The 21,464-nt window shown below is 39.1% G+C and overlaps 1 protein-coding gene across 2 annotated transcripts in view; it reads right to left on the bottom strand.

Moving 5' to 3' along the window:
• Window positions 1-21,464, bottom strand: part of ALLC (allantoicase) — a 42,312-nt gene that overhangs the window by 15,273 nt on the left and 5,575 nt on the right. For both annotated transcript variants that reach the window (XM_078149753.1, XM_078149754.1), the window contains 5 exons: window positions 15,548-15,598; window positions 14,303-14,390; window positions 7,510-7,635; window positions 5,213-5,292; window positions 3,656-3,788 (listed from right to left, as the gene is read on the bottom strand). In XM_078149753.1, the coding sequence (XP_078005879.1) occupies window positions 3,656-3,788; window positions 5,213-5,292; window positions 7,510-7,635; window positions 14,303-14,390; window positions 15,548-15,598 (478 nt within the window). The remainder of the gene's footprint in view (window positions 1-3,655; window positions 3,789-5,212; window positions 5,293-7,509; window positions 7,636-14,302; window positions 14,391-15,547; window positions 15,599-21,464) is intronic.

Raw genomic sequence — 21,464 nt, 5'->3', positions numbered from 1 at the left:
GTGAGAGAGCACTGAAAAGTTAAGGGATTTCCCCATGTCATGAAGCTAGACAAGGCTTGAACTCAGGTATTCTTGATGACAAGACTGGCCCTCATTCCACCACGCCAATGTTCTTCTTGTTGTTTAGTTGTTTCCCAGTAATGTCCAACTCTTTGTGACCCCTTAGGGGGTTTAAATGGCAAAGATACTGGAGAGGTTTGTCATTTCCTTCTCCCAATTCATTTTACAGATGAGGAAACTGAGGAAAATAGGGTTAAGTGACTTGCCCAGGGTCACACAGCTGGTAGGTGTCTGAGGATGGATTTGAACTAAAGAAAAGGAATCTTCCTGACTCCAGGCCACTGTGCAACCTACTTGCCCTAATGTTCCATATTATATACTAAATGAAATACAAACTCACTTAGCATTCAGGCTCTCCACAACCTGGTGCTGCCCTACCCTTCCAGTCTAATCTATCCCTACCTCCACACACACACTGCCTGCTTTCTACATCTTGTTCTGGGCACAGTAGTCAAATTAATAGTACCATTATATATAGAAATAGCATGCCAATTGACTTCCCTCAACATAATTTCACCACATCCATAACCTTCCCAACCACCACTCTCCCACATATGCATTATCTTCTCCTGTCAGAATATAAGCTTATGGAGGTCAGTGACTATCTCTTTTTATATTTCTATCCCCAGCACTCATACAGGGCTTAGAGAGTAGTAAGTGCTTCATAAGTGCTTTTTCCTTTCATTCACTCATTCAGACATACAATACCCTTCTCCATGCCCAGACAAATTAGACTTGACCTTTCCCAAACACGGCCAGTGATTTCTTGTTTCCATGCCTTTTTGAACACTGTTCTTTATACTTAGAATGCTCCCAATTCTTCAAGAACCTGTTCAAATGCCACTTTCTTATGAAATTTCCCTGATAACCGTCCTAATTAGAAATCCTCAAATAGCCCTTGTTGGCACCTCTTTCATCCTTGTATATTTTATTTGGTGTTATATTTATTTGTGCGTGTGTCTATTCCTTTTACTAAATGGTGAGCTATGTCATTTACCTTTGTATGTTTAGCACATAATAAGTACTTTCTGTTGAATTTGAATTTCTATTTCATTTAAATATGTCTCCTACAGTTGCCACCATGAATTTTGATATGATAAAACTTCCCTGATGATATATATTCTTTATACCTGTTTCTCCTGCAATAGTCTTCATTTATAATTCATTGCAGCCTACTCATGCTCATTATATGTCTCTCCATTCGCTTTTGGGCAATCCTCAATTTTAGTTTTTCAGAAACTCCTGAAGTGTTCCATGTCTTACCATATACATCCATCCAAAGAATGTTAATTTTATGGAAAAAAAAGGTATCATTGTTTGAGGATGTCATAGCTAATAGATAGTGCCTACTATGTGCCAGGCACTACACTAAACACTTTGCAAATATTAGCTCATTTGATCCTTGCAACAACCCTAGGAAGTAGATGCTATTACTGTCATTCTACAGATGAGGAAACTGAGATAAACAGAGCTTAAGTGATTTGCCCAAGTCCTACAGCTAGTAAATGGTGTTTGAGGTCAGCTTTTAACTCAGGTCTTCCTAACTCTGGGCCCAGGACTCTATCTACTGTGACACTTAGTTGCCATCAGAGAGCAAAAAGAAAAAAATACATGGGATGGGCACAGACACACTAAAGGCTAAGTTATATACATGCTGTGTGTTCCATTGGTGTCCTTGCACACACACACACACACACACACACACACACACCCCAGATACCCTCCAGCACACTAGATTCCCTATAGAAGATTTTTGGAAGGACATGGACATGAGCTGCACAAGATGGGCACATGTGGATGGATATAACTGGTAGAACCACTCACATCCATAAGAACCCAAAGCAACTAAAATATTAGATACTAAAAATAAAAACAAAGAAACTCCTTATTTAGCCAAATTCTTCTCTAGACACTAGGTACTAAATATGTAAGAAAGAAAAAATTGATCAAACGGGACCTGGATACTGGCAAGTGGAATTATGGAAGCTCTGCTACTCATAACATAGAAAGGTAAACAACATTGGTGTGAAGCACAGGAAAATATAATGTTAGAAGTAAATCAGCAAGAGAGGCCTATAAAAGTGATATCAGTGTTCTAGATCACCGAACATTATGACTAGTCCTAATGTTAGAAAAGACATTCTTTTGCTAAATGTAGAGATGCTATAATGTAACGTTAGCAAGTTAATATCCTCCCTCATTTTTTCAATCAACACCATCAAGGACCCCTAAAGAACTCAGATATCATTCCATTAGCCAAATTCAGTATTGTACCGTGTTATGATTGCCCCCTGTCCTTTCTCATCTTTAATACTTTATTCACACTCTCTGCACAAATCACTGCCATTGTAATCCTTCCCTTTCTTCTAGGCCTAAATCAGATGTCACCTCCACCACGAAAGTTTTCTCTGGCCTCGTCAGCTCAAAGAGATTACTCCCTGCTCAGATTTCTCATAGAAAGCTCCCTGGAACTTAGCTTATTTTATTGTCTCTCCTTGTAGCTACTTGTAAATTTGTCCTTCCTGTTACTGTTGTTCAGTCATGTGCAACTCTCCATGACTTTACTTAGGGTTTTCTTGACAAAGATACTGGAGTGGTTTGCCATTTTACTTCTCCAGCTCATTTAAGTGAGGCAAACAGAGGTTAAGTGACTTGCCCAGGGTCACACAGCTAGTGAGTGTCTGAGGCCATATTGGAAATCAGATCTTCCTGATTCCAGGCCCAGAGCTCTATTCACTTACTGCTCCACCTAGCTGCCTCCTATGTTACAGCCAAATTAGCTGCTACGCTTAGTTTGGCTGTAACATAGAATGAATGAAAAGAAGTAATAAATAAAACATGAAATGCCAATTCAATAATCCTACAAACTGTTTCATATTATGATATTTGAGCCTCAACCTCCCAAGAAAGTATAACAGTAGTTATATTATTGCTACTGCTTGCTTAAGTTTTTCTTGTAATGTTTATCAGTAGCCCTTATGAGTATTTATCAAATCTTTTGTGTAGAAGGATTAGATAGCTGTCCTATGCCTGATTTGAACTGCACAGTGAATACCTTTCTACTCTCTGCTTTTTGAGAGATGCTAGACATAGCTGAACCTAAATTTTAGGCAATTTTCCCAAGGGCTTCAGAGTGGGATTACAAATAGCTAAAGAGGTTGAGGAAAAGATACTGCTCCTCCTTTTTGAAGGCCAGAATCCCTCAGAACTGAACCTAGCCCAAACATAGATCTAGAACTGAGAAGGGCCCCTTAGTGGACTCAAGGAGAGAGTGAACACCCCATTCACTCTGGACCCAAAAAGCAGTTTGGTCCTTTATTATTACACAGGCATTGTCATTAAGGATTAAAACTCCAAGTCAGAGATCCTAGTGCATGGTGGTTGTTCAATTCAATCCAACAATTCAACAACCTGCTACAGGTAAGTCAGGTAGGTCCAATACATACTTAATGTAAATCAATTAATAAGGATTATACAAAGCTCAAAGGGGGTAAAACAACCTCAAAATCTAAAGATATAGAAAAAAAGCACTTCTCTTTTTTTTTCTTTGAACCATAAAGAAACCATAGAAATAGAAATGAGTTGCCAGTATTACCTGGAAAGATGTTGAGCCTTAGATGAGTCCATCTTTGGTGAGAAGAGATAGGAAAATAATTGTGATTACTGCCTGAATATCCTGGTTTGAGTTCTTCCATAGGAACCAGACAATGCCAATTCTCTGACTCCAGCTAGTGAGAAACAGCAGTATGTTAAAGAGCAGATCCTTGGTAAAAGCAAATGTCTCCATCCTACTGACTTGTGGGACATGAGGAAAAGGAAGCTCTAGTTATAAAAAAAAAAATCAGATGTCTAATGGAATAGGCAAGTAGAAATTAGTAATCAAGATTCCAAGGGTTTATTAATAATAAATGGGATAAGGTATAGTGACTGGACCTCTGATTTCATTGTTGTAGAGAGTTCCCAGGAAGGCATTTCCTTTACCAGCGTGGATCAGCATCTTCTTTCCAACCTAAAAGTCTTAGAGTTGCCTAGAGCACTGAGACTTACCCAAGGTCATACAGTCAACATGTATCAGAGGTGGGACTTTAACTCAGGTCTTCCAGGCTTCAAGGCCAGCACTCTATTCACTACATCATACTGCCTCTTCTAAATGGGATAGACCGAGCTATCATTGGCAATGTTTGCACCTGGGGAAGCAGCATTAAATGTGTCTTCATATCAAGCATTGCGGGGAGGGGATAAATGGGGGGAGGAGACATCCAAGTCAACATTGTACAAAAGACCTTGGAACAGGATACCATTGCCATGGTGTCCAACAATTAAGGGAGGAGCAGGAAGGGTCCAGAAATTCATCTAGTGTAAATTTTTGTACCATCTAAATTTCAGGACAAAATTCCAGTTGCCCCCTACTCTTATTACCACTCTGGAGATAAAAAAGGAAAATGGGCAAAGGCTTAGTTCTTCCATACTGACCACATACCCACTAAATTGTGGCACATCTCCTTAACCCATTTATTTTATAATATTGTGTATTATAGCCAGGTATGCTGGAACCAGGTGAAACTGGATAATTTTCAATGTGGAAAATTTACAACTCAGAAATCTGCAAATCAAGGGCTTGATTATTGTTTTGTTGATTGTCTAGAGCTAAGAAAGTGGTGGAGAAAATGTAATTAGACATACATGGGAGAGGGGGAACAGTCAATTGTTAACTCCTGGATGTACAGCTATTGTAGTTAATGCCTTATGCCCCTATTAGACTATAAGCTCTGTAAGTCTTTTCTAAATTTTGTATTTCCCCATCCCCACCCCAGCTCCTCTCAATATTCTGCTTATTATTGAGCACACTAGGTGCTTAATAAATTTTTGGCATATCTGTATTGACATTCCATGAGGTTCTCTCAATTTAGTCTTTTCAAGAATAGAACCCTGGGACAGAAATGAAGAATTACAATATCTTTTGCGGTTATTTCCATAAGCCTGCCCATAAAACCTAGGGCAGGTCAGCTGATCTCTCTTTGTAACATTTTCCTCTTATTTTTATAAAGAGGATCATGAAACTGTATCAGGTGAGGGCTTTAGGGAGGATTTAATTAAATAATGATGAATTTATAAAACATCCCAGAGCCTCTTCAGTTCTTTGGTAATGCACCTTTTCAATGGCTTCGAATTCTTCAGCAGTGGCAGCACATCCTAATTTTGTCCCTCTTGGTGGTATGTCTGGTATGTCCTCTAAAAGAAACAGAACAAAAAAGGCAGTGATGATCTTCATCTCACTACTAAATAACAGAGATTCTTTTAGAAATTTAAATCTACAACCTTAAATAAATGGTCAACTCGAGTATCCCAGTTTTAGCATAAAGGGGACACCTCAGAGATCATCTACTTCAATTTTACAGATGAAACTGACACCCAGAGAGGAGACATCTTATCCTACATCACATCACATAGCTTGTTAACTGCTAAGCCAGAATTCAAACCAATTCCTTTAACTTCAAATGCAGTGGGGGAAGTGGAGGGGGGGTTTCCTAGTGTTCCATGCTGCCTATAAGGAGACACACACATTGGTTAAATACTTGGGGTAGCTGTGGTATGGTGGAATGTTCCATTTGTCTTGCACTTAGAAGGCCATGGTTTAATTCCTGCCTCCGATATTAACTACCTGGGTGACCCCCCGAACAAGACTCATCACCTCTGTGAAACTCAGTTTCTTCATCTTTAAAAGATTAGACAAAATGATATCTAAGACTCCTTCTAGATCTAAACCCTGTAGCCTTTCTTCATTGTTAAAATACACATTTATGATGAAATGAGCTAACAAAGTATATTTTGCAGTGCATTGCTTGTCAAATATATTTAGTATTATTTCTTAGTTGTGTCTCAGTTATAACAAATCTGCACACAGACAGCATTCTCCAGGTTTTGACAAGCCAAGATTTTGTACAGTGGAAGGTGAGTTACAGAAACAAAGCTTTCCTAATGCAATGTTTGTCAGCAGCCAAAGCCCCATTCATAGATGGATTTTTCAACATAGACCATTTGCTTGAAACTTCAACACATCACATTCTCATATTTCTGTCTGATGCCATCATTTAACTTCATGCATATGTCCCATCTCCCTAGTGACAGTGCAATCCCCTGGAGTGCAGAAATTATGTGTTACACTTTTCTGGTTCTATTCCTGTTCTCCAAGACACTGTCACAATAATTCACATATAATATATGTGCAACAAATTAAATACCCCTTCTTAAATGTGTGAGGGGAGAGAAGAGAAGTATTTCTAGTAATACAGCATCAGATTCTGTTACCTAAAGGCATGTGACATTACCTATGGGCAAGTCACTTAACCCGACTGGGCCTCAGTTTTTCATCAATAAATTGAAAGGCTTAGACTAGATGGCCTCTGAGCATCCTTCCTGCTCTAAATATCTGAGTTTATACATATAGTGAAGTCATAGGTGTAACTCATGACTCCACTAGGCCCTTTGGGGAGTCCCAAGGTACAAGATTAGAGCCTCTTTACATCTATTTATAGCATCACCAAACTCACTGGAAGCCACTGAGAAAGACAGTGTAACCAATATATGAATATATACTTATGACTGGTGTAGTCTTAGACAAGTTCCTCTCTGTGTACTGGTTTCCCCATATATCAAATGAAGGGGTTGCATGAGACTATCACTAAGTCCCCATCTAACTCTGATCCCAATTCAAATTCCATAATTGGAATACTTTATATCAAGAACCTGTATAGCAGAGCAAAAAGAGCTCTGGATTTGGTGTTAAAGGCTTGGGATTTAAATCCCAGCCTGGTTGCTTACTCATGGTGTGACCTTAAGGTAAGACACTTCATTTCTCTGGGCCTCAATTTCCTCATCCACAATATAAGAGGGTTTAACTAGATGGTTGCTAAGATCTTTTTCCAGTTCTAAATCTTAGGATCCAGCAACTGGGACCAACTTCCAAGTTTCAAAACTTTCCTGAATAAAGCACTTGACAGTACATTCTCTGCCTCTACTTTCTATCACCTTTGACCGGCTTACTTCCTCGCCCCCTGATCAGTGCCAAGAACAAAGTCATGTTACCAAAAGAAAAAACCTAAGGAATACAAGGAATAGGAAATTTGCCTTGTAGAAAATTCTTTAGCTAAAAATTCTAGAAAGAGGGAAGGAAAAGACTCTTGGGCTGGTTCTGCCACTAACTAACTGTGCGACCTGTGTGAACAAGTCATTTCACCTCAGTTTCCTCATATGTTAAATTAGGAAGTTGAGCCAAAGAGCAGGAAACCTAGACCATAGTGCTAAGGTATACCACTAACTTTGTGACCTGTGTGGGCCAGGCATTTCACCTCAGTTTCCTCATTTGTAAAATGAGGAAGCTGGCCTAAAGAGTCTCGATGGTCCCTTCCATATCTTCATTTCTTTGAGACTAAGTTTCCTATTGGATACCATTTTGTAAGCATGCTGCCTGTATTGACATTCTGGGAGCATGGTTTCCAGTGAAGAAAGCAGTGTCGATGTCAAAGCCACGAATAAGACCTTGTATTCCTAGTTGGATAATACACCAGTCGTGACCTATGAAACACAAACAGCAAATACATGTTGTTTACATCGAGTGCAGGAAGTAAAGGATATTTTTTTTCTCCAATTATGTTTTTCAATGAGAAAACATTTATTTTCTCTCTCTCCCACCTCCCCACCATTGGGAGCAAAACAACAAAACCATTATAACAAATATGCATTCAAACAAATTCTCACACTAACCATGTCTAAAAATGTAAGATTTTCAATTCAATCCAAATCATCAAATATTTATTAAGCCCGCTGTGCCAGAAGACAAAAATAATGCATCCTCTACTCTCAAGCAGTTTTTGTTTTTACAGAGGGATACAACATGTACACAAGTAAATATAATGAAAGGTAATTATAGGGAGAGCACTGGTTTCAGAAAGAAGTCTGAGATAGTTGCATGTAAGAAGTGGCACCTGCGGTAAGCCTTAAAGGAAGATAAAGATTCAGAGAGGAAGATCTGAAGAGTGCTTAGCAGGCATGGGATACAATTTTACTGGATGCATAGAGATAGGAGAGGAAATCTCTAGTTCAGGAAACAATGACTTTTCCAATAGGAAATGGAGTGATTAAAAAAAGTAATGTTGATGAAACAAAATTGGAAAGATAGTTTGGAATAAGTCTATGAAGAATCTTTAATGCCAGGTTGGGAAGTTTACTCTCTGTCCTAGATGCAATTGAGAGTCAATTAAGAGTTTGAGCGTGGCATTGTCATGGGAAGATCATTTTAGACAGCAGTAAAAAGAGGATTGGAGAAAGAAAAGACTAGAAACATGGAGATCGATCAGGAGAGGGATATTGCTAAAGAGGTTGAAGGCTTGATCTGGGATGGCAGCAATGGCAGCAGAGAGAAGAAGATGGATACCAGAGATGCTCTGGTAGAATCAACAGGACTCGACCACTAATGGGGTGAGTGGGATGAAAGAAAACCAGAAGGCAAGAATGATTCCAAGGTTATAAAGGATGGTGCTCCCCTCAATAGAAATAAAGAAGTTTGGAAGAAGGAAAGATTTTACAAGGAAAGAGGATGATTTTGGTTTGGGACGTGTTGAATTTCATTCTGATACCAAAAGCAAGCATTTAGTTCCTTGAGTTGTAATGACAGGGATTCTCTCCTGCTCCTATTTTTGTTGTTGCTGTTCAGACGTTTAGGTCGTGTCTGACTCTTCATGATCTCATTTGGGGTTTTCTTGCCAAAGATATTGGAAGTGTTTGCCTTTCCTTCTCCAGGTCATTTTAAAGATGAGGAAAACTGAGGCAGACAGATTAAATGACTTGCCCAAGGTCACACAGCTATAATATGATTTATATAAAATGAACATAATACTTTTCCCAGATTTTATGACCATCATTAATCTGGTGACATCCTGCCATTCACTTTTTTTTTCATCTAGACCCATGATTTCATTACTATTAGGAAACTCCCTCCACCAATTCAGATTGACAATGGCTCTGCAACTTACTGTCTAGAGAGCTGCAGGGGCACCAAAAGGTTAAGTGATTTGCCCAGAGTCACTCAGATAAAATGTTCAAGGCAGGATGTGAATTCATTATCCTGAGTCCTCTGGAATTCATTGACCAAGGTCCCCATAATGCTGACTGCTGGTGTTTCAGGGCTTCTGACACAGGTCCTGGCAAGGGTGCTCACGCTGCTGATTTTATAACAAAATCATCACTATCTAGCCCTTTGCTGTACCTAAAGCCTTGGGCATGTCTAAAAGTAGCCCAATATCTGACTCTTCCTAGGGATACATACAACACAGAGAGGACACAAAATTCCAAACCACAGGGTAAGCCCACCCAGAAAAGTAGACATACTGCCATTTTAATAAAGGGTCTTAGTTGGGCTTCTTTCCTCCCCCTGCAAACATAGGAAGCTCTACTCCCAGAGTATTCCACTTTACTTACAAATTAAGTAAAGGCCAGGTAAGAAACAGTTCAAGAATACAAACTCACTAGAGGGAGAAGGGAAGTTGCCTATGATTATGAGCAGTATTGCACAGAATCAGGCATGTACACCATTTCCTAGTCATCATGATAGCAGGCTACCATTTCCATCACCATTCTTCTTTCTAGCTCCCCTTGATGTATTTATGGTCTTTCCCCATCAGATTATTTGTTTGTTTTTTTTAATGACACCTTACATTTGTATCTCCAGCATTTAACAGAGTTCCTAGTTAAGGAGTAAATAGTAGTAAGCACTTAAGGGGCAGGTAGGTGGTGCAGTGATTAGAGCACCAGCCCTGGAATCAGGAGAACCTGAGTTCAAATGTGGTCTCAGACACATAATACTCACCAGCTGTGTGACTCTGGGCAAGTCATTTAACCTCAATTGCCTCACCAAAAAAAAAGGAAAAAAATAGTAAGCACTTAATAAATGCTTTATCCATTTATCTGATAAATATTATCAAGTGATTGATTAAACATTGACTATGGACCAGGTACTGTGCTAGGAGCTAGGGATACAAAGACAAAAAAAAATAGAACATTTCTTATCCTCAATGAGCTTATATTCTACTGGATGAACTGGGCCCTAAATTGAATTGAAGGAAAAGCCTGGATACCTTTGGGAAACTGCGTGGTGCTTTCAACAATCCCAAGTTGCAACTTGGTACCAAAACCTCTCTTTTTAACCTAATAAAGCTGGATAGTGTTGAATCTTATGATACTGCCTCTCTGAAAAGTCAAAGTTGAAGTGAACTAGAGGGTATAGTATATTTGCAATGACATGTACACAAGAAGCAGCATAGGGAAGGATGTCAAGAAAATGTATGATTGGAAAAGGAAATGGAACAGTCATATAGCAAGAGAGAAAGATAAGAGATAGACAGCCAAATGTTACATTTTGTGATATCCATAAAAGGCAAGAAGGCCTAGAAGGAAGATTCCATCTGGATGTATAGACCCTCCATGAAGGACCTATGAAGGAAAATGGATAAGACTCTCACAGGATGAGAAGGAATTCATACCAATGAAGGGAATATCTACATCAATAAGATTGCACAAATGCTGAAATATTAAAGTATTAAAACACAATAACCCAGATTCCCAGATTCTACCTGATTTTATCTGCTAACTATCTACGACATCAGAGAAACGCAGAGGCTCTACAGGGACCCTTGAGAATATTGGCCACAGCTGCTGCCTTTCTGGTCCCACAGCCCAATTGCCCTGGCTTTTTCCCCCTTTCCCCAGACAGACAGACAGGACAGTTAAGACAGACAGACACACACACACACACACACTCACACACACACAAACACACACAATATAGCAACAAAATGTGCTTATTGTAACCCCTATGTCATGTCCCTAACTTTGACGTAGAATGCCTTTAAATAGTGGGGAAGGGGTCCCAGATGGGTCAGATACACAGCTTCCACTGACCCTAACACATACTCAGAGCCTACACTGCCCTGACACACACAAACACACACATATCCAGTCTGTGGTCAGACTCTGGAACAAAACAAACGCAGCTGTAAGTACATAAAACATGTGGAAAGACACATGCCACTCATTCTCTTGGACATTTTCCCAAGAAGGCCAGCCAGCAAACAGAGCACAGAGATTCCCAGCACCCAAGGTCTAATAGGACAAACATTGCCAAGCTGTGCATAAAAATCCTACCTGACTCTGTCCTTGATCACCTCTTCACATAAAATCACTCATCAGCAATAGGATCCTGTGAGTTGGCCTCAGTGATTAAAGAAGCAACACCAGTAATATTGATAGCTGTCTATGGCCTAACTACACTTGACTATAATGCCCAGGAATTCTCCCCTCTACATAGGCCATAGCCCCTGGGCTCCTGTATCAGTAACATTCCTTTTCCTGTCATGGAGGTTCTCTGTGCCTATGTTGATGCTGTCCATGAACATAGATATCTGTCATGTTTCTCCCTCTCTCCCTTCTACCTGTCCAAATCCTATCCATCCTTTAAGGGCCCTGTTCAGATCTCCCCTCTTCCTTGATGACTCCAGCCCACATTGTGCTCTGAGGATACATCACAATGGAACCGTTATTCCTCTCAGGCAAATACCCATTTTAAAGTGATCCAAATTAGTCGGAATCATCCAGTTCAATTTTTTTCAAATGTAGATATTCATACACAACCAAAGAGATTAGAATGTAGGTAAACATGTACTTCTATAACATAAACATATATTTCTATAACATAAATATTCATCACAATTTTAAATGAAATCACTTCCTTAAAGATTGATGGGAAACAACAATAAATGGAATATTATTGTGCTATAGATGACAACTGTGATGAATTCAGAGAATCATGAGATTTGTATGAATGAAGAGTGAAATAAGCAGAAACAAAAGAACAATATCCACATTGACTATAATGTGAACTAAAAGATCACTAAAAGGAAGCTCAACTCTGAGTAATATACTTAATAGATAACTAATTTTTGTTCCAGAAGAGAAACAAAACATTGTTTTGGCACAGAGATAAGGGACTCTGGGGACAGAATGTTACACAACATATCAGACAAAGTCACTGTAGTGCTTAATTATTTTTCTTTTTTTACCAGAAGGTTCAATTTGGTCAAGGAAGCATGAGAGATAGATAGATAGATAGATAGATAGATAGATAGATAGATAGATAGATAGATAGATAGACAGACAGAAAGATGTGTATATGTATATATATATATATAATATGTGTGTATAGGTATATGTATGGATATAACACACATACATGTACATATATATACAGATATATCTAAGAATAACTATGATGTAAAAGGGAAAGCATCAATAAAACTCATTTTAGAATAAAATTTTAAATATCAATAAAATAGGTTCTTTTCTAAAAATGATTTTTCAAAATGAGTAGACTGGGAGGAGGTTATAAAAAATATTTCAGATTATTTGAGATTTATTTCATCATTGTGGGCAACTCCTTCCACTGATGCAAAGCACAACTGTTTTGTGATTTTGTGGGTGGTGTCCAGTGTTGCTATGGCCAAAAATATAAAATCCTCACCCTGTTGCCAACCTTTTGGTGATATGGCTCTCCACACTTAGGTGATCTGGTTCTGGAACAGTGCAATTTCTAACCAACACTTGAAGCCTTTCCAGCTTAACATAGCCTGGCAAAGCTTACCCATGACCATCAGTCAGTCAATAAACATTTAGTAAGCAGCTATTTATGTGCCAGGCACTGTGCTAATGGTAGGGATACTAAGAGACACAAAAGACAGTCCCTGTCCTCAAGGAGCTCACAATCGGGGGGGGGGAAGGGCAGGAACAACAAGCAAAAAATACATACAAACAAGCTCTATACAGAATAAATGGGAAATAATTTACAGATGGAAGGGACTAGAATTAAGAGAGGTTAGGAAAGGCTTCCTGTAGAAGACAGGATTTTAGTTGGAACTTGAAGGAAGCCAGTGAAGCCAAAAGTCAGAGATGGGGAGGGAGAGCTTTCCAAGCGTAGAGGACAGCCAGAGTCAATGCCTTGAGAGAGAAAAGCTGGTTTGACTTGTTTGTAGAACAGAAAGGAGACCAGTGAGCTGAAATGAGAAGTATTGTGGTTGGGGGGCGGGGGGTCAGAGTAGAGGATGTGGTGTGAAAGTATAAGATTACAAAGGTAGGAGGGAGTGTGCTAGGTTGTAAAGGGCTTTGAATGTCAAATAGAGGATTTTCTATTTGCTTATGGGGACAGTAGGGAGCTACTGGAATTTATTGAGTGGACTGTGATATGGTCGGACCCGAGCTTCATTTTGGCAACTCAAAGTAGGCTGTATTGGAATGGGGAGAGACTTGAGGCAAGCAAACCCAATAGCAGGCTATTGTAAAAGTCCAGGTGTGAGATGCTGATGTGATACCCTGCACCAGGCAATATCAGAGTTGGGGAGCAGGGCGGAAGGAGAATGTTTGAGAGATGTTGCAAATATGAAATTGATAGACCTTGGCAACAGATTGTATACTGGTGAGGACAGGGGAGGATTGTAAGGGGCTGAGGATGACATCTAGATTGCAAGTCTGGGGGACTGGGAGGATGTTAGTCTCCTTGAGAGTAACGGAGAGATTTGGGAGAGGGGAGGATTTAAGGGGAAAGACAATGAGTTCAGTTTTGGACTTGTTGAGTTGAAGATGTTTGCTGGACATCCAATCTGAGACGTCTGAAAGGCAGTTGGATATGAGAGACTGGACGATTGCAGCAAGATTAAGACTTGATAGATGGATCTGAGAGTCGTCAGCATGGATGGCATACAGATTATGAACATAGTCACCTTGGTGCCACAACAAGGCATAGAAGGACTTTAAAACACAGATACACTAAATAATCCCAGCCTCTTGGTTGCCCAGGAACAGGATTCAGTAGAGGGACAAAATCAACACACTGACAAAATATAAAGTCAATTTCTAATTGAAAACAAGTCTGGTTACAGGCCTTATTCAGAAGTGACACACTCTACTTCCACATTAGCTTTCTCAGCTTTCTAATCAGATGGTAAGTAAACAAACAAAAACAATCTTGGAAAATACCAGTCGAAATGAACCACTCTACCACTAGAATAAACTTGTTCAAATTGAGTTGGAACCCACTTAGACCTTACTTTTAAAGCTACAGAACACTGGTCATTTCTATCCCCATAACAGCCTAGCAGCTTCTTAAGAACCTTAATTAGCCTAAAGATGATTTTATTACCTGCAGTTCTCCTCCTTCTGGTCTCCCACCCATCCATCCATTTTCCGAACTCAGTGTATTCCTTTGGTTTGTAGCTTGGTCTGTGTTTCTAAAGCAAATGTGTAGAACAATTTTCAGAATTAATATTCATGAGTTCTCAGCCATGGGGAGGCAATATGGCACTAGAGAAAGAACCAACCACATTAAGACTCAAGAGACCTGTGCCCTAGTCCTAACTTTATCACTAGGCAGCTGAGTGATCTTGGCCATGGCCTTTGATCCCTGTAGGTTACAGTGTCCTCTTTATAAAATGAAGGGATTAAATTAAATAGTCTCCAAAGTTCTTTCTAGCTTTATCACACATAAACATAAAAATTTAGGACTAGAAGGGTCCTTTGTAAGTCCTATGCTGTAACCTTTAGGGACTTCTACTATACTGTACTCAGATGGATGAAAGTCTAACAAATTTTTTTAAATACCCAGAGAAGAAAATTCTACTCTTTCAAATCATAGCCTCTGGGTTTTAACCCCTATTGGCATTTGTTAATAGAAATAAAATCCCCTTATAATTAATTCCACAGGATCTTCAAATTACTTTACAGTCAGTCCCCAGCAGCCATTTTGGTTATTCCATCTAACCTTGAGAAGAAGATAGAACAGGTATTATCCCCATTCTGACAGACTAGGAAGCTATAGATCAGAAAAGTTAAGTAATTTTCTCATGGTCCCACAACAAGTAAGTAACAGAGCTACATTTGAAACCCAGGTCATTTCTGGCCCAGTTTCTTTCCAATCCACTATGACTGTCTTTGGAAATTAAATATAGATTCCTCAAAACTCTTCTGAGTTCTTGATCTTCATATGAAATTTTTATTATTTTCATTGATTCTTTTTTTTTCAAAATTAGGGATTCTTTTCATAATAGAAAATATAAAATTATATCAATATATAAATATAAATATATAAAAATGTTTAAGTAGCCCATTGATAAGTATGAGAAGTTCAGTATTTTCCCCAGAAAGTGATGTATCCACAACAAAAATTGTGTTGAGAAATCAGAGTATCCATGTAAATAGAGTAAGAAAAAGTTCCATGTTTTAGCAAGAAAAAATGCAAATTTTCATGTCTTCTTCTGATGTTCTGACAGTCTCATTCACTGGCACACACAGTTCCCATCACAAATGTACTAGTGGATTTTAATTAACATGTCTCCATAGATCACTTCCATGCCAACCCTCCAAATTGCAGGATGTCAATTTACTATACCTTTAAAAGGTTTTCCGCGGGAGCAAAAAAGTCATCTGTTGCAAATAAAACCTAGACAAATAAAAAAAGAAGTAAAGATAAAATAACCATAAATTAAAAACCATTTTATTTCACTCCCCAGTGAAACATTAGGAGCGGCAGTAAAAAGAAGATACGAAATTGCCCTAGGGGAGAGAAACAATCTGCAGTTAAGAGATGGTGCTTTTTAAATGTTGAGATTGCTTTGCCAGCAGACAAACACATCCTAATCTCTCCTCTCCCACCCTTTGTTCACAATTCCCTTTAACCATCTGGATGCAGAGGCGATAACTTCTTACCCTTTGCAAAAAGAAAAAAGAAAAGTGAGGTGGAAGGGAAGTAACACTCTCCTTTTTAAGAAGCCAAGGCTTTGTGGAAAAGAAGTAAATGCGTACTTGGGTCCAACACACAGCTATCCAGGCCCAATTAAATTTCTAACAGTGGTTTGACTAAGCTCAAGTCATGAGAAAGTGAGCTCACTTTTTTACAGGGCCTTTTATATGTACTAAAATTTCCTCAGCCCTTTGAGATAGGAAGAGCATATATTATTTATCCTCATTTTATAAGTGAAGAAACAGAGATTCAGAGTACAGCTAGTAGTTAGATTTCCAACCCAAATCTAAGTCTAGGGCCCAGAATATAAGAAACAATACTATCTTAAAAAGGTATTTGCTATTAAAAAAATTAAAGACACATTATGGAATTTTCATTAGGTATTATTAAACACTTTGTCAAACTTACGCAAAATAAAATCACACTACACATTTTTACTTAATCATCATGTCGGAATTAGATCTATACCTATGTGAAAATGACAGTGTGCCCCAAGTGGGTTCAATACCACGGTATAGTGGATAGTACACTGGTGGGGGGGGGGGGAGGTGCTGCTAATTGCCAACAGAACGGATAGAGTACTGGGTCTGGACTAAGGAAGACTCATCTTCTCGAGTTCAAATCCAGCCTCAGACACTTACTAACTACGTGATCCTGAGCAATTCACTTAACCCTATTTGTAGGACCTGGAGCTAAGAAAACCTAGGATTAAATCTCATCTCTTGAGATTGTGTGACCATGATCAAGTTACTGAATCTCTCTCAGCCTCAGTTTCCTCATTTCTAAAATGGTGAAGATAATATCACCTACCTCATAAGGCTGTTATGAGACCCTCATAACAATAATAATAATAATAATAGACATTTATATAGTACCTACTATGTGCCAGGTGCTGTGCTCAGTATTTTATAAATATTATGTCATGAACTGAATAATCACAATAATAGCTAGCATTTATGCAGCACCTACTATGTGCTAGGCACTGTGCTAAGTGCTTTACAAATATCTTATTTGATCCTCACAACAACCATGGGAGGTAGATGTTATTATTCCCATTTTACAGTTAAGGAAACTGAGGCAAACTGTTTAAGTGACTTGCCCAGGGTCTCACAGCTACTAAGTATCTGAGACCAGATTTGAACTCATGTCTTCCTAATTCCAGGTCCAGCACTCTAACCATTGAACTACCTAACTACCTCTGAATAAGATAACAAATAAGAGAGAGTATATAAATCAAGATTCTCATTATTACTACTGCATATAGACCCCCCAGGATGTCAGGTATCCCACCCAATGACCATGCACACGCTCTCCCACGTAAGCTCCGTGGGGCCATGGGCTGGCTGTTTCATTTCTATCTCTATATCCTCAGTGCTTACATTATAGTCTCAGATTAAGTGCTTAATAAATCTTTGTTCATGGATTGATTGATTGACCAGAAGAAACAAATGGAGAAACAAGTTTCTTGTAACCAAGTGAGGTTTTCCAATCGTTTGTCCAACCCAATCCTGCCCCAACATCTGCCCTTCTCTGTGCTTCCCTCCATAACTAATAGGCCTATGAACCCACCGCCAGCACCAATTGCGTTCTATTCATGCTGTCATGTCACATACAGTCTTAATCTATGTCATTCCATAAATCCTCTGGAGAGGATCAGCAGAAAGTGGTGGCAGCTTTCCTCTGGCTCCTTTGATATTTCATAGATGCTATATCAAACTGAGCAGACCACTTCCTTGTCAAGTCACCCACAGCCTTGATGCCATGTTTGAGACCACTTAAGCTGCTCAAACTATCATTAGAAAAATGCGGCCATCTCCTATGCACCTTCTCCTCTGTCCTCCAGCTCACCTGCATTTGGGATTCTTCTGATATCATAGTGGCCACATTTCATAGCCACAAAGTACCACCAGGAGAATATCATTGTTAAAGAAATGGCCTTTTGTGGCAGTGAGCAGCTTGGAACCACTGAAAGTGATATAGAATTTCCCAGTGGGGAACATGGCTTCCATCAAAAACACACCACAAACCACTTAATGATCCAGAATTTCTCCTTGATATACAACTTTTCCTAAACTGGCCTAAGTGCTCTTTTCTTAAGCTGTAAGTCTTATATCATGCTGAATCTCTGTTCTCTCTTCTTGCTTTTTCAGCTATGCAAGGCTGTAGGATCATAGGATTTATACCACACCTTAAGGTCTACACCTTAAAGATCTGGAAACAAGAATTCCAAACTCCCCAAGGGCTGCCAGGAGTTATTGGAAGGACCTGCAAATCCATGTAGGCACCAAGATTTGTTACTTACATCTGAAATGCTGCCTTTAAACAAAAAAGTAACACGAGTGAACCTTTGTAAAGCCCCCAAGTACCACTAAAGGAGGACTTGCCTGCTCCTGAACAAAGATAGGGCTGGATTAGAAACTCTTTTAACAATGTCCATAATTTCATACTCCCAGAACATTCACGTGACAAGTCTTTAAAACTCATCTTCACACAAAAGCACCAAGCTGATTTCAAGCTCCACATTCCTTTTGAGTATTTAGAACTGTCTGGTAAATTGTTGAAGTACTTGATGCCTTTTCCCACAACATGTGCTTTTGAAAGTGGATTTTCTGCCCTTGTGGCGTTGAAATCTAAATTCCCAAAGAAGATGAATGCAGAACAGGATCAAAGGTTGAACCTTTGATTGCTTAGACCAAAAATCCAATCTCTTGAAAGTCACAATTATGTACTAGTTCATTAAGTGACTCAGGATAATAATAACTTACATTTCTAAAGCATTCTAAGATTTACAATGAGACAGGGGCATCTAAGAGTCTAAGAATCCAGGCTTGGTGTTGCAGCCTGACCACAACAAGATGCTTACCCACTGGGATTTGGGCCTTGCTGGGAGTAAGACCTGAGCTACGCTGTGAGCCTTATCTCCAATTTCTCAGAGACCGAGGAAATTTAGGAAGGGAATTATATGCCCCAGTTATGGGGGAGAAAGCCTTTGTTCTTTTTATACACTTGAAAAAGTATCTCTTTGGGAAAAGCTAATCTGATTTTAAGTGGTTAAATAGAACTGGAGTGGTAGGCCTCTAAAATGGGGGGAACAGGTTCCACAAGGGCTCAAGCCAATGGCAGAGGCAAGAGATTTCCGAAGTCCCTCAGTCCCTCGTCCCTGAGAACCCTAGTGGGAGTGGGGTGGGAAGGGGCATAAAATGTAATAGACCTGGCCTGAGAGAGTGGGGCCTGAGTGAATCATATTATATTACAATGTTACATATTATATAATATTATATATTACATCATATTACAGGTAAAATAAGGAGAGAATTCATTCCAGTTGAGAGGGACAAATTGTTCAGTCCAATGGAGGCAAGACCAGTGCAGGAAAACTATTAATAGTATCATTGAACATATTGTAAATTAAGCACATTATGAGTAATAATGTAAAATAAGCCTGGAAAAATAAGTTGGAGCCAGATAATTAAGGACCTTAAAAACCAGACTGAAGTGTTTCTATTTTATTCTAGCAGCAATATGAAGCTTCTTCAAGAAGCTCCTGAAGAGAGGAGTGACATAGGTTCAACCCCTGCCTTAGGATGAGACAGTCCCTACCTTCAAGAAGCTTACATTTTACTGCCTGAGATGAGGGATACAATGCATGTACAGATAATAATAATGATGATATTGATTGTTTAAGGACAAAGGAGAGGTCTAGACAATGTTTTCTAGGAAAATGAGGAAGAGAAAAAACACTAATAATTGTTGGGGAAGGAGGAGGAGGGTAGGGCAGGGAAGAATTTCTGGAAGAAGTGACACCCAAGGTGAATCTTGAAGAGACAGGTTTTGGAAGGCAGAAATAAGAAAGCAGGGAACTCCAGACATAGGGAAGAGGAAGATGATGTACTAAGTTTGGGAAACAATGAGTTCCATTAGAAAGTAGAGTGAGTGAAAGAGAGAAATGTAAAAATACGCAAGCAGGTTGTACGCAGATGGTAGAGGACCCTTAAATGCTATCTAGGAAGTTTATATTTTATCCAACAGGAAAAACAGAATCACTGAAAGTTTTTTAGTTGGGAGAGGAAGGGTGGGGATGGGTGGAAAATGGTCAGATATGTGTCTTCAGATTATTTTGGAAGATGTGTAGAGGACGGTTGGGAAAGAAGAGAGCCTAGGAACATGAAAACACGTTACGAGGTTCTGGCAATAGTCTAGGTAGGAAGTGACGAACAAGGCTTGAACAAAGAGAGTAGTCATGTGAGTGGAGAGGAGGAAACAGATGTGAGAGATGTTCTGGACATAGAATTGACAGGACTGGGCAGCTTATTGGATGTGAGCAGTAACGAAGAAGGAAAAACCATAGATGCCACTGAGGTTTCAAACCTGGATAGTGATGGGGACATCAACAGAAAAAGGGAAATTGGAAGGGGAAAATCTAGAGGAAAGATAGTAAGTTCACTTATTGAGTCTGAGGTCCTGTCAAGAATATCCAGGTAGAGATGTCTACCAGGAGGTTAAATACATAAAGCAAAATTATAACTGGATAAATAGATTTGAAAATTATCTTACAGGAGTGATAACTGAACCCACAGAAGTGAATTAAATCATCAAGGGAGATGGCATTGAGAGAAAAGGCAGCCCAGGAGATTAATTTATTCAACTAAACTTCAACCTCTGTAAGAGCACTGACTGCATCTTATTCTTCCTATGTGTTCAAGTGACCATGAGAAAGCCTCTTGAAATCTCTTGGCCTTAGTTTCCAAATCTGTAAAATAGGAATGATAATAGCACCTACCTCCCAAGGTTGTTATAAAGACTAAATGAAATAATACATATAAAGCAATTTGTAAACCTTAAAGCACAACGTAAATGTTAATTATGATTATTATTGTTTCCTCATCTAAAAAAATGGAGATAATACTTTCTCTACTTACCTCACAAGTTTGTTGAGAGGAAAGCACTTCATAAACCCTAAAGTACTGTGTAAATTAATTCCTCCTGATGTCTAGCATGTTGGAATCTTCGACTCACAGAGACGCAATGGATCTTGGGAATCATCTAATCTAACTACCTGAGCAAGAATCCCCTCTACAGTTTCCCTGACATCTGGTCATCCAAGTCTCTGCTTAAAAAATAGAGCTTCCCGCCCCCCCCATAAAATGATGGGTAACTCACTACCTCCTGAGGCCACCCATTCCACTATTTTAGAAAACTCTCACCATTGAGAAAAGTTTCCTTACATCAAACTTGAATCTGTTCCTTTGCAACTTCCTTTCATCATTCTTAGTTCTGCTCCCTGGGGCCAAAGAGAACAAATGTAATACCTCTTCTGTTTAAAAACCCTTCCAATACTAAACATTCAATAAAGATTGGTGGAAGGAAGGAAGGAGGGAAGGAAGGATAGGTGGATGAATAACAAAAAGCTATACTTATCCTATTTTAAAAGCTTAATAAATACACAGTCAGTTTTGGGAACACTGGCTCCCAAAGAAAAACAGAAAATGTCCCAATTGAAAACTTCTTAAATTTAATTTAGAATGGAGAACCTTGAATTCATCAAGTGGACCCTAGAGTTGACTGG

The sequence above is a fragment of the Phascolarctos cinereus genome, unplaced genomic scaffold (genome assembly GCF_003287225.1).
Source record: "Phascolarctos cinereus isolate Bilbo 61053 unplaced genomic scaffold, phaCin_HiC Scaffold_2;HRSCAF=192, whole genome shotgun sequence".
NCBI classification, from domain to species: Eukaryota; Metazoa; Chordata; class Mammalia; order Diprotodontia; family Phascolarctidae; genus Phascolarctos; species Phascolarctos cinereus.
This window is presented reverse-complemented; position numbering and strand designations above follow the sequence as displayed.